The sequence below is a fragment of the Sardina pilchardus genome, chromosome 11, assembly GCF_963854185.1.
Source record: "Sardina pilchardus chromosome 11, fSarPil1.1, whole genome shotgun sequence".
In the NCBI taxonomy this organism is placed as follows: domain Eukaryota; kingdom Metazoa; phylum Chordata; class Actinopteri; order Clupeiformes; family Clupeidae; genus Sardina; species Sardina pilchardus.
Genome location: NC_085004.1, coordinates 28876670 through 28892958, shown reverse-complemented (window position 1 = coordinate 28892958; position 16289 = coordinate 28876670). Strand labels below are relative to the sequence as shown.

The window sequence follows — 16289 nt, the reverse complement described above, 5'->3', positions numbered from 1 at the left end:
GCCAAATAATAATAGGCCTAACTACATGTTTTTAAAACGGATAAGGAATAAGGGGATCTTAATCTACAGCAATGCCTTCCCATCAAAGCAAGTCAGAATAAACGACGGACAGAAAACTAGACCTAATGTATTGAGGAATAACTTCAAGTAGGCTATTCCACGCTTGTAGTCACATATCGGTATTGAAAACACACCACGAAAACGTGACGGGGCGTTGTCTACACGTGCAAAATAACCAATCCGCGTGAAGATGGGCGCGGTCTGACCCTTTCCTCTAGCCAATGAACTAGAACATGTCCAGTGTCGACGAATGTGTCATGCACACTACGAAGGCGGGACGTGCAAGACTGGCCGCATAACAGACATGACAATACTTTTGACAGAAGTTTGTATAATTTGCTCCGTTTTTAATTCGAGTTTTTAACAATCATGGTTGTCAATTCAGTGCATTGGTTTCGGAAAGGCTTGAGGCTTCACGATAATCCGGCTCTCCAAGAGGCGTTGGATGGTGCGGACACTGTACGTTGCGTTTATGTGCTGGATCCTTGGTTTGCTGGGTCGGCTAACGTGGGATTTAACAGATGGAGGTTTGTCTTCAAATTCTTTGAACATTTGTCAGTTAAATACAGTTCAAACTGTAGCTTAACATTTGTTTCAAGGACCTGAGCATTATGCAGCCGACGATCAGGTTTTGTAATAGCCTATGTCAGCAAGCCGCCAACTGTTGCTATTTGTGAAAGTAATAATATTCCTATTTGTAGGCTACATTTATGAATAGCCCCTACCTACATAGCATGTACCAAAAGAGTAGCCTACAGAAAAGCTATGCTATGCAAACGCCCAAAGTAGGCTAGCCTACTGAATCTACTGTCATTGCTTCGCGTAAAGTCTTCCCTAGAAACTTGCTCTTATGTGCAGAAGGCAGTAGGCAATTGTGTAGGCTATTACACGGGCTGCATAGAAGCGTCTCAGAGTTCTACATAGTGAAATCAGCCATATTTTGCCAAATCCGCATTGTAGACAACAACCGCTTGGCAGTTAGCACGTGAGCGTAGGGCAAAAGTGCACGCTATGACTTGCATTTCGTAACAGCACATGAACATAGGGTTTGCATCAAAATAAAGGTTTCATGTCTGTTTCCCATTATCAGCAACTGTGTCATGTTTCTACTCTAATTGAATAGTAATTTAAATTATGGAATGGTTTCTCATTAGACTGCTGGCTTACTGATGAAAACACTGTCTGTTTGGCCGCATATTTTAATGAACAATTAATTTAAGTGTTAATTAACATCACGATACTTTCTATCAAAATAATGGTGAAATCTCATTTCTTTTCCACCCCATAGGTTTTTACTTGAGTCTTTGGAGAATCTGGACGCTAGTCTTCGACAATTGAATTCAAGGCTTTTTGTGGTCCGGGGACAGCCAACAGATGTATTCCCACGTCTATTCAAGGTGCTTATTTGTTTCATTTCAATTCACACACAATCTGACGTTTCACATACATGCACATTTCTGATAATAAACTTCCTGACAGGATATGCTGTTATGTATTGGAGAGGTGTTCTGCATATTAGATGATGGTCCTGTGATGTTGCTTGAATTTGACCCAGTTTTCATTGAAGCTGTTGATGCCGTCCAAAATCTGCTATAGATTACTGAGTGGGGTGTCTAGGATTGGAATCAGCAGACTGCTGATCCTTGACCCTAACCCCCATTTGGAGAGTAACGGTATTGAAGTGGATATTACTGAACCATGTGACTTAGTGCCTCATTATCCTTTTTTCTGAATCCAAAATGTGACCTCTAGGAGTGGAACGTCAACCGTCTGACCTTTGAGTACGACTCCGAGCCTTATGGGAAGGAACGGGATGCTGCTATCATCAAGATGGCTCGGAATTTTGGAGTGGAGACCAGAGTGAAAAACTCACACACCCTCTACAACTTGGACAGGTCAGATATACTGTACATCCAATATCTGCTGATGTTTATTCTTTTTAAACCTTTCCCCTGTCCTGTTGTGTTGAATTAGAGAATAGAGGGTGATAGGAATGTCAAGTTTGACCTACTTGAGTGATACTTAGAAGTGCATTCCAGGGGTGGTCTTTGTCAGTATGTGTTTAGCCCGGTTTTAGACACATTGCCTAGTCAGGTGCACTAGATAAACTTGAACATGAACTACAGGAGTTCATAGCAATGGCAGCTATCAGCATGTCACTGAAAGACTTTGGAAATGGTTTGGTTGTGATGTGTGTGGGCATACAGATGTGAGATAGTGTGTTTCCGCACGTGGGCCAGATTTCAACAGCACTGGTATCGTGTTTAATGACATCATAGGTACAGAGGGATCGGTTTGTAAGCTAAACAATTTGGAGGTGACGGGCAGCGAAAGGTCACTTGATAAGGGCAGTTCTGTGTTTTTCCACTGGCTTAATGGATGAATATTCCTGTTGGTGCCTTCATTTTGCATAGTGATCAGGAAATGCCTCGGTAGTGTAATGTGTGAATTCTTGAAGAAAACACTTTGAGTCTAGGTGAACATTTTAAGCTAAACAACCTTTGCCCCTCACATCAGTCAAGATTTAAAATAGTGATGCCAGTCTGGCAACAGAGCTGTATACAGTATATGAGACATGTTCAAGTCATGATCAGTGTGTTGCAAGAGGCTGTATGTATGTTTGTTGTCCTTCATAGACCGCTGTGGTGGTGGTTAGCATAAATGTGACATCCAAGGTGTCTTGCAGGGTATGTATCATGATTCCATCAAACAATTTCCTTTCTAGAAAGTGTCAGGCTCAGAACTTTGGTTGTAACCAAACTAGACTCGCAGAGAGAGTGTGCCATATCCTTATCTCATCCCAGTTCAGCACAGTTTGTTATGGGTTGTCATTCAAACAGCTTTTTTGTTGTCGGTTTCTGCAATTATGCTTGCACAAAACCAACCTGCCATATCCCATTTTCTGCTGCCAGCTAAAATTACCTGGCCGGATGAAGGTCATTCTGTCTCTAGAGGAGTCGAGAGGCTTATGTTCAATACCTTATGTTAGCCATTTCTGAAGCCATTGTTGTGTGTAAAGCCTTCTGATCACCTCCGAGCTTCCTTTATGTAATCCTATAGGGGTAGTGAGAAATAATAGTGTAGTTTCCTTCAGTTATATAAATATCATTGAGGCTAGTAATGCTCTGCATGTGAGCTGAAGACTATGCAAGGATGACGCGCTGGTGTTCTCCCTCGGATAACCATGGTCTGCATCCAGGCCTCACATGATAACACCTCGTCCTATCCTGCCTCTCGAGGTTCTCTGTCGACGTCACATGACACACTGCCCCCTGCTGGCCGTGTCAGCCATCTCTCAGTCACACTACTGAACATGTGCTGGGCGACTCCACTGTAGTAGACATGTGCTGGGCTCGCCGAGTCAGACTGAGTGTGTGTGGGAGAATGTGCTGCTTGTCCTGTCGGAATTTATGTAAACACATACGCACGTCGAATAGGCGCACACACCCTTTTTTCTCCAGTCTACAGGCTATGTTAGCAAGCCTATTGTAGATGAAGGCTTGTGATAGTATATTGTACTAGTGCACATTTTAACATTATAAAGTTAAACTGGATTGTTTAAGCATTTTAAGCTGGATTGTTTAGACATTTAGACACAAAGACAGTCAGCATTAGTGATAATCTACATTATAGACTAGTGGCCAGACCTTCACTGCAAAACTGATGTCTAACCAAGTGTTAATCATTTTATATTATTTAGATAGACAAGTATTTTTTGCAGTGTTATTGTTTTCATTTTTCTGTTGCTGTGGGTGACCACACTGTTAATAATGCAAGATAGAATAAAGGGGAATATTCAGCAATGTCTCTAAATAAAGAAATGCAATTAATGCTAATAATATTTTCTGAATTTAACTAATGTATATTATGTATTGTACTTATTTGTTTATTTATAGTATTATATAAATGAATTGAGAGGAATGAGTTGTCTATTGTTATACAACTATAACCTCTCTGAGTATGGTGATATAACTATGAAAACATTGTCTGCTCTCTACAGCTACTTGTGTGTGTTCTCAAATGTAAGCTGTTTATTGTGTCCCCTGTACATGTCCGGAGAGTTTTGGTAGATCTTCTGGAGTGAGCCAAGTTAACTGAACACATCAGCAGTAACCAAATGCTTTGAAAATAACCTTGGCTCTTCAAGAGATCGGCCTGTCCCCATAACCAGACCTGCTGAACTGAGTTAGCGCTTATCTTTTCGGGTTTTTTTATTTGTCTCTAGGATCATCGAGCTGAACAACAACAGTCCCCCACTGTCCTTCAAACGGTTTCAGGCCCTTGTTCAACGGCTTGAGCTGCCCAAGAGACCCCTGCCGACTGTATCTGCCAGCCAGATGGACAGCTGTACGACGCCGGTTGCAGATAACCACGACGAGTTTTACAGCGTTCCCTCGCTGGAGGAGCTGGGTGAGAACCTGGGAGATTACGGCTCTCTGTCTATCTGCTCCTCTCACAAACCTCTGGCTACTGGCAGTTAAACTGTATTCCAACCCTTCTTTCCTATCTCAGGACTCAGATCTTCATAGCCTTTTCGATCCTAACTATGTCAAGAATCTGTGCCGTCCTGCATATCGAGGACATGCATTTTAATCTTGCTGTTGTTGTGGCTCTGCAGTCACTGTTTTGGCACTCTGAGTGACTTTCCCTTTTCCCCCATGGATTCTGTACAGGCTTCAAGACGGCTGACAAGAGCCAAGCAGTGTGGAAGGGAGGCGAGACGGAGGCTCTGCAGCGGCTGAACGGGCACACGGAGAAGGTGTGTTAGGGGTCAAAGGGAGCGGCCGAGAGGCAGCAGAGTGCTCAGCTCATGTCTCACATTAAGCTGCAAAGTCCAGTGTGTCTGTGACAGACAGGGGCTGTGTGAGTCAGCAGCAGCGCTCATAACAGGCATGTGCAGCCCACGTGCCAGTTAGGGAGACTCAGAGAGCTAGCAGCACCTGCTCACCGATATAATTGGAATATATGAATAAATGGGTGTCTGGTTAAAGAGAGAACAGCAGATACATCTCACATTTAGCCTCTGACTGAGTACCTTTGTCTCATAATGTGATCTCATAACTGTAATTTATGTAAGAGAAGTAATGGACATGGCATGATCACAATGACCCCTGAGGGAAAAAAAATGTTGTGCTATACTGTTTAATCTATATATCAATGTATGTTTCTGGTTTCCGTGAAGGAATGGATGACGAGCTACGAGAGGCCTCGCATAACTTTGTGCTCCCTGATGGCAAGTCCCTCAGGCTTGAGTCCTTACCTCCGCTTTGGCTGTCTGTCCTGTCGAACGCTCTACTACAAACTCCGAGATCTCTACATGAAGGTGAGAAAGCCTGTGGTAAGAGAACCTCTGTGTAAAAAGATCAAAGGAAAAGACATGGTTTTGTGATACTTAGCAGTTCATTGCATTACAGCACATCGCTGAGTTTGAAAAGTAATTGATTGAGCTGGAATGTTTATTCCTGGTGGATTGTTTGTTGCCTTCAAGGGCACAGAGAGAAGCTTGTTTAAAGAGGGGGGATTTGGCCTTCCCTGAGATGGCAGCATGGATGTACTGTAGTTAACGGGGACACAAAGTGTTCTATAAGCTCATAAGTAAGCTATTAAAAAGCAAACAAACAAACTAATCAAAATGTGTTTGTGTTCTTCTTCTCTCCACCAGGCACACCGGCGGGTCCAACCCCCCCTGTCCCTCTACACCCAGCTGCTGTGGCGGGAGTTCTTCTACACGGTAGCCACGCGCAACCCTGCGTTCGACCGCATGACGGGCAATCCCATCTGCATCCAGATCCCCTGGGACAAGAACCCGGAAGCGCTGGCCAAGTGGGCCGAGGGACGGACGGGATTCCCGTGGATCGACGCCGTCATGACCCAACTGCGGCAGGAGGGCTGGATCCACCACCTGGCCCGGCACGCCGTGGCCTGCTTTCTGACCAGAGGTGACCTCTGGATCAGCTGGGAGAGTGGCATGAAGGTGAGTGCACAGCATGTTATCTGTGGATCTGTCGTTTGGTATTTTCGATTTATATAATGTATTATTTATATCTCAACTTGAGAAGCCAATGATGGCAAGCCCTCATTTACAATGATGTGGAGTGGATAACAAGTACAATAAATAAAAGATGCGCAATAAAAAGCAGTCCAATAAAGCAACCAGAGGATTATAACACAGACATAAACGATACTCAAATAAAACAAGCACAGTGACAATCAGTGTTGAAATATGAAGTTGATAAAATAACGTATCAAAATGTGAATATTTGGTTACACTTTCTTGAAGGTATCTATCTACGGAAGAATGATATGATACTGTCATGAATGTGTCATAAACATTATAAACAAGTCATAAAAGTTTGACATAATGCTTCTGTCATTAAGTGTCTTGTTTGTTATGACAAGTTAAAGAGGAACTATGCAGGTTTGGCGATTTCTACTTTCTTCTTTTTGGCGAGCTTCCCATACAGCTTTAGCGTGTATATTTTACAACACTCCTCAATCTGTCATTTTGCCTTTGGCAAAAACTTCCGCTCACAGGCGCTAGGGAAGCGAGACAGCCATCATTCAATCCGAAATAAGTCAAATAACCATTCCAATGACTCCGAAGCTGATCAATTAATGTAAATTAATCTAACAAACATGCATAGTTCTTCTTTAAAGTTAGGGCTAGGTCAGGGTTAGGGTTAGATTTAGAGTTAGGGTTAGGGTTGTGTCATCTGTTCATGACTCTCATGTCAATCGTATGTAGATACCTTCAAATAAAGTGTTGCAGAATAGTTGTATCTCACAGCATTTTTTGTATTAAATTGTGTTAAAATATATACTGTAGTTTAGTCTTGAACAGCTTGGTTAGCTGTCCTTTTGATGCAGTCAGTTGTAGCTCTGCTATGGCTACTGTAGTTAACAAACAAAGGTAAGGTGACTGCAGTGAACTCATACCAGATAGTGAAGCTACAGAGCATTTACTGATATGACTTTCCTATTTTGCTGAAGTAAATAAATGCTACATTTTTCCGAAGCTCTGTTGCAAAGTTGTAGAACCTTGCCACAATGTTTTTTGGGCACAACAGGTTTTACTGTAAATTGCATTGTTAATATGTTTAAAAGTTAACCTTGAAATGGTATACTCCTATTACATATCACACATATCCAGAAATAGTGTTGAGATGTGAATTTGCTTTGGCTTACTTTTGTGCTGTAAGGTATCTTAACACTACTAGAGGCTAATACAGATGTCAGAAATGTTAAGCATCAAAAAGGAGACGGAGAGGAGGTCAGGATATTCAACATTTTTCTTAGGTTGTTTGCGTTTTACAGCTAATACACTAATACACTACATTCAGTGACCTTGAGAGAATAGTAGATATTGATATGGTATAAGGCATTTGGTACACGTGGGGATAATAATAACCCACTTTGGTCACATTAGATCCACCTAAGGACTGCCATTTTGGACCCATTACTTTATGAAAACTTCAGGGGTAGCCACTGAAGTAACAAGACAGCCTTATATTCTAACAATGGAAGTGCTTATTAAGTAATGGCTGATGGACTGGTTTCCATGTTTAAGGAAAGAAGTAGACTAGCGAACAGACTTTTAATTTCCTAAATTAAATCACTGCCAGTTTTAACAAGTGAGTGTTGAGCTACTAATTAACTCAGAAGACTGCCAAAATGTGTATCACATGGTTTAGAACAAATGATTGATCTCTCTGTGGTTGAATACAAAAATGCGTACGACTGTGAAACAGACCCATTGTAAACCCAAGTTTTAAATTTGAATGCATTCTGAATGCATTCACTGTGCAGGCCCCAAAACAGCAACACACAGTATTATAGCCCTGCAGGAGCACAAAGTCCTCGACAGGAAGCAGGAACTTATCACAGTGTGGCATTAAAAGAGCCCGCAATGGATGTACCCACTGGAATACTGTACGTTCTGAATGTACCAGAGTCAGATTGCTGTGTCAAAGTGACATAAATGAGGAGGGTTTCATTCAACGTCACCATGTTTCATGTGCTGACAAAGGTGGAGATGGAGACGTTGAGAAATTGGTATTTTGTGACTCATTTTTCCATCCTGGAGCAGAGTAGAGTAGAGCGACTCATTTCACCTTGGCTTGGATTACCCTGATGTACTGTAGCAATAATTGAGTTTGTTCGGAGGATCTTTTTTAATCTCTTACTGTAGGTTCATGTCATGTCATTTTAGCAGCTCTTCAATGTCCTGAGGACTCAATGTTTTAGTTTAATTTCTTTCTGTCACGTGTGTGTGTGTAATTGTACTAACTGTCCTAAACTGTCTCCTCTTCACAAATTGTTATAGGAAAATGCTGCAATTCAATATCTTGTGGTCTCATGGTTTTGCTTTTGTTTCCCCCTGTCACGTGTTGTGTTGTGTGCTGTCCTCCCCTGAGCAGGTGTTTGAGGAGATGCTGCTGGACGCTGACTGGAGTGTGAACGCGGGCAGCTGGATGTGGCTCTCCTGCAGCTCCTTCTTCCAGCAGTTCTTCCACTGCTACTGCCCCGTGGGCTTCGCCAGGAGAATAGACCCCTCTGGAGACTACATCAGGTAGATACAGACTTCCCTGCACTCTCTCTCTCTCTCTCTCTCTCTCTCTCTCTCTCTCTCTGTCTCCCACGCACACATGCACACACACATGGACACACACACACAGACACTGACAGATGGACACATGCGCATACACACACACACACATACACACACACACACACACAAACAATTTGCCATGCTCTTGTGAAATGATCTTGGTAGGCTATCAAGAGGGGTGCATTGTCGGTTTAGATGTTTTGTGTTTTGAAACCTAAAAAGAGACCGAGGACAGTAAATGTGTTGTGGGTCCTCTGTATGAAATGACTACCTTCATATGAGTCATGGTTTGTGCTCCTTTTGTGCACAAGTGATTTGCACTCCGTGTGCGTCCAAAACAAATGTTGATCTCCGGCTTGGGTTTTTTTTTTTTTTTTTTGTCAAACTGAGGTCAAGATAAATGACCTGAAGAAAGTGAAAAATAAAGCTATAAACTATTTCAAGCAGTCAGTAAGTAGTACTGTGCACTATAAAACAGGGAAAAACATGAAGGGAAAATAACAGGCTAGGCATTTTGTTGTAATGTTTCAATGCAATATGTTGCATAGTATGCAAACATTCACAAACATGCATTTATGCCCTCTTTGAAGTAACCCAATTCCTGCTATTTTGATGTGCTATGTCCTAGCTGGTGCAGGTACCAAAAAAGAATCTAAATGATTTGAATTTTACTCTTTTTCTGACTGCACTATATTTGCATTTGTGTGTCTATAAAGGAAATACATCCCCATACTGAAGGACTATCCCAACCGCTACATCCACGAGCCGTGGAACGCCCCCGTGAGCCTGCAGAAGGAATGCAAGTGTGTGGTGGGGGTGGACTACCCCAGACCCATGGTCAGACACGCAGAGACCAGCCGCCTCAACATCGAGAGGATGAAGCAGGTCTACCAGCAGTTCTCGCAGTACAAGGGGCTGAGTGAGTAGAAGCAAAGATCCTTCATTACTGACAAGATAGAGCAACATAATGTATCTCTATGGAAGCAAAATTCGAACAGTTCCTGTCTGCTTAAAGAGGCGTGTCACAAAGTCGTCATAGTGGGATATCGATCTGTCAGATTGGCAAGCAGTTTAGTTGTAATGTAGAATGTAACGTCACTTTCTAGGTCTGCTTAAAGGGGGATTTCGCCCCCCTCCCCTTTGTGAAAACAGAAAGCGGAAATGTTCGAACGTTTGCGCCTCTCGCTCCGCTTTAACCCTCTCTGGTAGAAGCCTTAGCCAGGCACACCCTGGCCATTCCACACACAGAGCATGCAAAGTCTGAGTTTGAGGTTTATCCATGAAACCTGAAACACTGAGCGAGGGCAAGAGCTGTATCACACTAATATGTTTGTGTGAGGCATGATTTGCATATAGCGACCCTTGACCCTGGCCCTGTCGGATTGTCTCATATTACAAACTGGAAAATACAAAAAACATGTGCACTCAGCTAATTAGAATTGAGGAAACATGAATTTTCATATTTGCATGTGCTGAGATAACCTTTGTACTGGGAACAGCTAGACAAGGAGCATGAAATAAATGTGAAATGTACAGTTAAATATTGCTTGTGGTTTATAAGTGACCATTGCAAAAATATATTGTCAAAACAGGTAAATAGGGTTTACGTTTTAGGTTTAATGAGTCTTTATTTTGATGGATGATCAAATGGTTTAGGATTTGATATTCATAAAGCTAAAGTAAAACCCAGTGGCAAACCGGGATGTCTTAAAACTCCTGAACTGTCCTGTGAAAGCAGCATGCCCCCCTGACTGTCAGTCCCCATCAGGGAGGAATGAAATCTACCAGAAATAGTAATCACCCTGAATGTCATATTCCCTTGCAAGAATGGTGGTGAGACATGATCCATCTTGGAATGGAAACCTGGGTGCATTTCATTCGCTGAGCGCCGGCCATGGAGGGAGGCAGGCAGGCAGGCACTTAAGTGCTCTAGTGTCACCCCTGTCCCAGCTTAGCCGGCTGTGGCTGTGGCTGTGGCGGTGGCGGTGCCGAGCGGTTATGAAAGCTCCCCTTACCTAACACTCCCATAGGCCAGCTTTAGCCTCCCTTAAGAGGCACTCCCTTTCTGTCCCTCACCCACCTGAGCCTCTCGGGAGAACAAAGGCACCAGAGGATGGTGCTACTCTGCTCACCATGTCAGGCTGTTCCAACCCTGACCCCCCCCCCCCCGCCCCACCACACACACACACCACCAGCACCACCACCACCAACCCAGCTCTTCTCTAGAAATGGGGAGGAGGGACAGCTACTGCTGCTGCAGGCTTTCTGTCTTTTTGAAACAAGGAGCCCAAGACCTAGAAATGGATAATCCATTTCAGGTGTCTGATGTCCTCTGGACCAGTGCACACTTACAGAGCTGTCCACTTGCAGTAGTAAACTATCCACATGGAATCGCATTGGCCTCCTTTAAACTGAATTGCACTGGGAATGATATGTATAAAATGTATATTTCAGCTTATTCATTATTGCATGCTGCGGTCTGAAAAACATATGCTCTCGCATCTCTCATACAGACATGTAGAAGTGAGAAGCTGAGTCTTTTTCTCTCTGTTTTTCTCATCTGTTTGTCTGATGTTGTCTCTCTCCTTCAGGTTTGCTAGCGCTGGTCCCTCCTATACCAGAGGAGGCTGAGTCATCCGTGCTCACGGGCTCCACAGCGCACACCGGCTCCAATGGTGGGTTCATTGTTCAGACACAAACAAGCAAGTTGTGTGCTCTGGCTCCCCTCTGGGCTGCCAGCTAACCAGATTTACCGGTCAGATCATTTTCAGGCTGTAACTGCGCCATACAGGGTTTCTCATGGCAACATAATCCTGCACAACGTGCACAGAGCTCCATCTAGTGGCCATGAGCATGAAGTGCATTATATATATAACCATCCCCTTATGAAAGAGTTTTACGTCAGGAGACATTCTTGCACGTGCTCAATGGAAGCTGGCCTTAGTGTTTAGCTCTGTTGGTGTCTTTATAGTTTTGTATGCAGAGTTGATTTACATTAAATGTACTTAAAAAATCTAAGTTAGTGAGAAGATGAATTGAAGTACTGTTTGCATGAGTATTATTTGGAGACAGGGTGGTTTGTCCAGAAAGAACCAGCATCTAAGTGGTCATTTACGTTTTGCAGATGGCTCAATCGGTTCAGCTTCATCTCGCAGGAAGAGGGAACGCCCCTTTGACTTGCAGGGTTCCCAGGGGTGCGTCGAGCCCAAGCTTCAATGCAGCAGTCTGGACAAAGACCCCCACAGAACCGTGACACACTAACAGGTACAGTACTCCTTCCTATTGCACCTACCTCACAAACCATACCAAAAAAAACAAAAAAACAATCCAAACATTTTACTGCTCTACCATCTTCTGAATCTAATACTGTATGCGTACATGTATTAGTATTTAGCTGTGTACATCATCACTAACAAATAGAAGATAACGGACTAATTTAACCAAGATAACTTGTGTGTTTCCAGTTGCTTTGGAGGAGCTGTAGATGCTGGCCTCGTACACCCTGCTCATCACTGGAGCGGTGGAGTGTCACGCTCTCCTGCTCCCCAAGATGAAGGGAGATACATTTTGTTAAGATGCACCTTACCTGTCAAAAAGCAGCCTTCCATAACTTCTTTTAACTTTTAATGTGTGGTATCTGCACCATTGTATTTACTCTGCAATCCAATGGGTTGCTGCTGGTCATTCAGATTAACTCACTTTGTTGTGTTAGCCATTGCTCAGAGCAATCGCTGTAGAAACATATGTATTAACATATGTATCAACATATGTATTCTATAGTCTTCGGCTTAGAGTGTTGTGATAATCTTGTATATGTTGTTTTCTGAATCAGTTAGAAAACTTTTTTTTTAGTACTCATTCTTTATTATATGTTAGAGAGATAACGACAGAGAGTCCTAGACAGTACGTTGCACAGACGCATATTCCATGCATCTTAACAGCCACTTCAGATGGTGTTGACCAAGTTAGTTGTGGCTTTTGCACTCTGAATGTATAAGGGTGGGGGGCCAGGGTATATCCAATACACATCAGCACAGAGAAAAAGGACAAAAAAAAGTCATATTTAAATCTCAAGTAATAAACTAAAGGCAGAAAAAAACACTATATGCAGCACTGCACAGATGTAGAGACTGGTGGAAGGGCAAGCCAAACGTTATAGTGAAGGTACATACGTAATAGTGTGAAGCTTTTTGCATGTCAGATTACTTTAAGTATGCGGTGAGAATGATGAGAACCAAACTAAGCTTAGGTTGACCTTTCCCGACCTTTCCGACACGTTCTTAGCTCCAGACCCGTGCCTTACAACAGTCTTTGCACACTCATGGAGAAGGGCCATAAAACAAGAGAGCATGCGTGAGAGAGCGAGAGAGAGCGAGAGAGAGCGAGAGAGAGAGAGAGTGTGTTTGTTTTCTGTTTTTGTTTTTCGTGGACTGTCTGTTGTTTACGTAATTGTGTTCATGTGTATCACCTAGCTCATAGTGAGTACTCTGCAGGGGGATTTCTTGAGGTGGTGTTGCATGCTGACATTTAAAAACCCATTGTAATGCAGTTTACTTTGTTTGACTAGGATGTTCCCTATATTTTTATTAAGTACAGTAATACAAGTACAACGAATGAATCCATCTATTATTTTCCAAGCGGCTTTCGTGAGGAGATCCTATTTTGTTTAGTAATGTCATATTTTAAAGGCTCTCTGCTGGATATTATATGCATGAATATGTTTAATACATACAATGTAAAACCACTGGTCTGTACCCCCTACAGTTAAGAACATTATAGCCTGCTAAATTATAAAAGTGTAACCTACCTAAACGATGAGGAACTGTCAGATAAAAAAAATGCAACAGATGAGCGCTCGTAATTCTATTTTAGTATCATTTGCTTGGTGTGTGTGTCCATTCACACTCCAGATTCCCGCTATATGCTTTAGAGGCCAAAGGAAGGGTCCCTTTCAATTTATGAAGTGTGTGTATGTGTGTGTGTATTATTGTGTGTGCTCAGGTGTAGCTATAGTGTTTGCGCATTGTTTGACCCCCAAGCTAATGTCCATTTAGGTCAATGCATGTGTAAGCAATACAGATATATGGAAAGATGTGTGATGTTAAGGCAGTTCAACATCCATGTCCAAGTCATGCTTAAAAACATTCTGGGGAGGCTCAGTTCGTCATGGCACAACTTTACATGTACGTGTGTGTGTGTGTATGTGCTACAATTAAAGTTGTATGCTTCGGCAGGCAATTAGTGATTTAAGTCCATATGTATACACTTAACACTAGACATGAAATAGGCAGGTCTCCAAATCCAGAATCCAAAGATATTGATGGATGGAATTGGATGGACTTTGATGCATCCTGTTCACATGGATGCCATCGAATGTTGGAGCAGACACGTGTGTGGGTTCCAGTTTCCAGAGTTATTCATCTTCATGTGTAGAGTTGTCTGGAAAAAAATACGATGGAGGTTTTCACCTTCTGTAATTAAGGATAAAGACTTTAGTTGATCCTGCTGAATGTAGGATTTGTCTTACTGACACCACCCCCCCCCTCCCCCCCCCCAATCTAAAACTGCTTTTTGCACAGCAAATCACACTGAGCCACAGTGGAACAGTAGCCCTTCCCAGAGATATTTCCGAGGCCTCTTGTCTGGTTGGCATTGTGTCTGGTTTCAGCTTTAGTTTTCAGTTGAATGGCAGCTTTGGAATACTGACTGTGAAGTAACGTCAGCACATCATTGTTTCATTCAGTGTGTGTGTGTGTGTGGTGTGTGTGTGTGTGTGGTGTGCGTGTGTGTGTGTGTGTGAGTGTTTTAAGCTAAAATATATGTGAGGGAGAGCTTTTTATTTGTACTCCTAGAGTACGCTCTATGAAAGTAGACTCTAGAATATGTTTGTAAATAGTAACTATTTAAAGGTGAATCATTTCAGGTTTTTGTATTCCAGTGTATGTGAGGCCGAGGCCTCCAGCACAGTGCACATTGCTTTGTGTTTGGTTTCGTCTTGCCCTTTGTAAGCAGTACAGTCTGAGGAGGGCCTGATTAGGCTGCTTTCACCTGTAGCACACATTTGTTATTGAAAAAAAACCCTCTCTACATTCTTGCATCAGCATGCAAACCTAATATGTATCCCTGAGAGGTGTGGGGTGGCCATGAATATTTTATCTGGTTTGTCTTGGCGTACTTAGAGCCAGCATGGTTATAACAGCGTAGTGCTCATCATTCGAGATGAGGTAGCATGACCCTTCAGAGACTCCATTGTTGGTCAAAGAAAATGTTGCTATGGCCTCTCTCTGCCTTTAGTATCAAATTGCAATTGCTCCTTGTTAACAAAGTGGCAAGGAAATAAATCTTATAAGCAGAAAGTGAATCGCTGCACGAATATGCAAGTCTTTTTAAATACTTGTTCTCATATGATGACATTGTAACCCAAGAGGTACTGAAACAACAAGATGAATTCAACAGAATTTGTTCTCAGATCAGATGTTTCTTTTTTGTATGAAGTCAACCAGATGCTTAACTGCATTGTGTTTGGGTCATTCATTTTGTAATGATGTATAATAATTTTGTTTTCATTTCTACTTCATTTGTTAAAATGTTAAATATTTTCCTCTCTAATTAAATTTCCTCCAAAGCCACCTGTTGTTATATGTGTTCTATCTTTTACTGTAAACCTTGTAGGTTATTTTGAAGAAAATGTAGTCTGGGTTATCCCAGACAAACCTGCAGAGAAATGTCAATTTTGTTAACAGGTTTATTTGGGTTCAACCAGACAGAAAATCAATGGTCTCAAATGCACATCCACACAAAATTGTTTTGATTGGGGTTGGCCACAAGAGGGCACTAGTGGCCTGAGTTTGCCTTTTATTATGAAATCAGTTACTGTAAGTAGAATAATTTCCATGGAGACCTCTAACATTAACACAAATCATGTTACATTTGCCTCCCATGCAGCTAGTCATTAATAATGCCCACCTGCCTAGTTATTAGGAAATGGCTTTCTAATATTGTAGTCTCTTGTGACTCCTAAAATGAATTCTAAGGCACATTTTAAATTATAGATCAGTTGGCCTACCTAATACATTACTCATTACAGCACTTTTTTAGAAATACAGATTAAGCTGATTATTGAGCTCATTTCAGAAGATGCATTTCATTACAGGCATATGAACACACAACTCTGTAAAGTTTGACCATGCTTCCGAACTATACAATATAAAGTATAATATTGATCATTAATAATTATAATATTACAATTAAATATATCAGTCCACTCAATTTTTTTGAAATGCATTTGTTATCATATTACAATGTCATCAAGTTGCTGCACACCTTGAAAACCTTCAAACTGACCCACATATCGGGAAATGAGACATTTAAAGTGAGATGTGCATTTTCCCCTTTAATGCACAGACACTCATAACGGAACAAAGTTTCCCCGCCCCATTAAGTCTATTTGGGTGAAATAAGTGAAATGGTGATACAGTGTTTCCCTTAGAATTTTTTCCAGCAGTGGTGCCAGGGTCTGTCAAGTACCCCAATTTCAACGTTGATGTTGAATGTTGTGCTTTTAGAATGTGGAAGTAGGCCTAATTGTGGGGACATTACTGATCAAGTGAAGATGTTGCAG

General features: G+C 42.1%; 1 protein-coding gene across 2 annotated transcripts; it reads left to right on the top strand.

Annotated features, from left to right (window-relative positions):
- Nucleotides 1-304: 304 nt before the first annotated feature.
- LOC134096249 (cryptochrome-2-like) lies at nucleotides 305-15297 on the top strand. 2 transcript variants are annotated; one of them, XM_062550012.1, is made up of 12 exons: nucleotides 305-587; nucleotides 1349-1457; nucleotides 1813-1955; nucleotides 4286-4470; nucleotides 4734-4819; nucleotides 5243-5398; nucleotides 5723-6034; nucleotides 8478-8629; nucleotides 9385-9587; nucleotides 11260-11343; nucleotides 11793-11932; nucleotides 12133-15297. In XM_062550012.1, the coding sequence occupies exons 1-11, from the start codon at nucleotides 430-432 to the stop codon at nucleotides 11927-11929; spliced, it is 1725 nt and encodes a 574-aa protein (XP_062405996.1). In that variant the 5' UTR covers nucleotides 305-429; the 3' UTR covers nucleotides 11930-11932; nucleotides 12133-15297. The 2 variants fall into 2 exon arrangements, with proteins under 2 accessions (XP_062405996.1, XP_062405997.1); XM_062550013.1 differs by having other exon boundaries at nucleotides 308-587; nucleotides 5243-5383.
- Nucleotides 15298-16289: the final 992 nt, after the last annotated feature.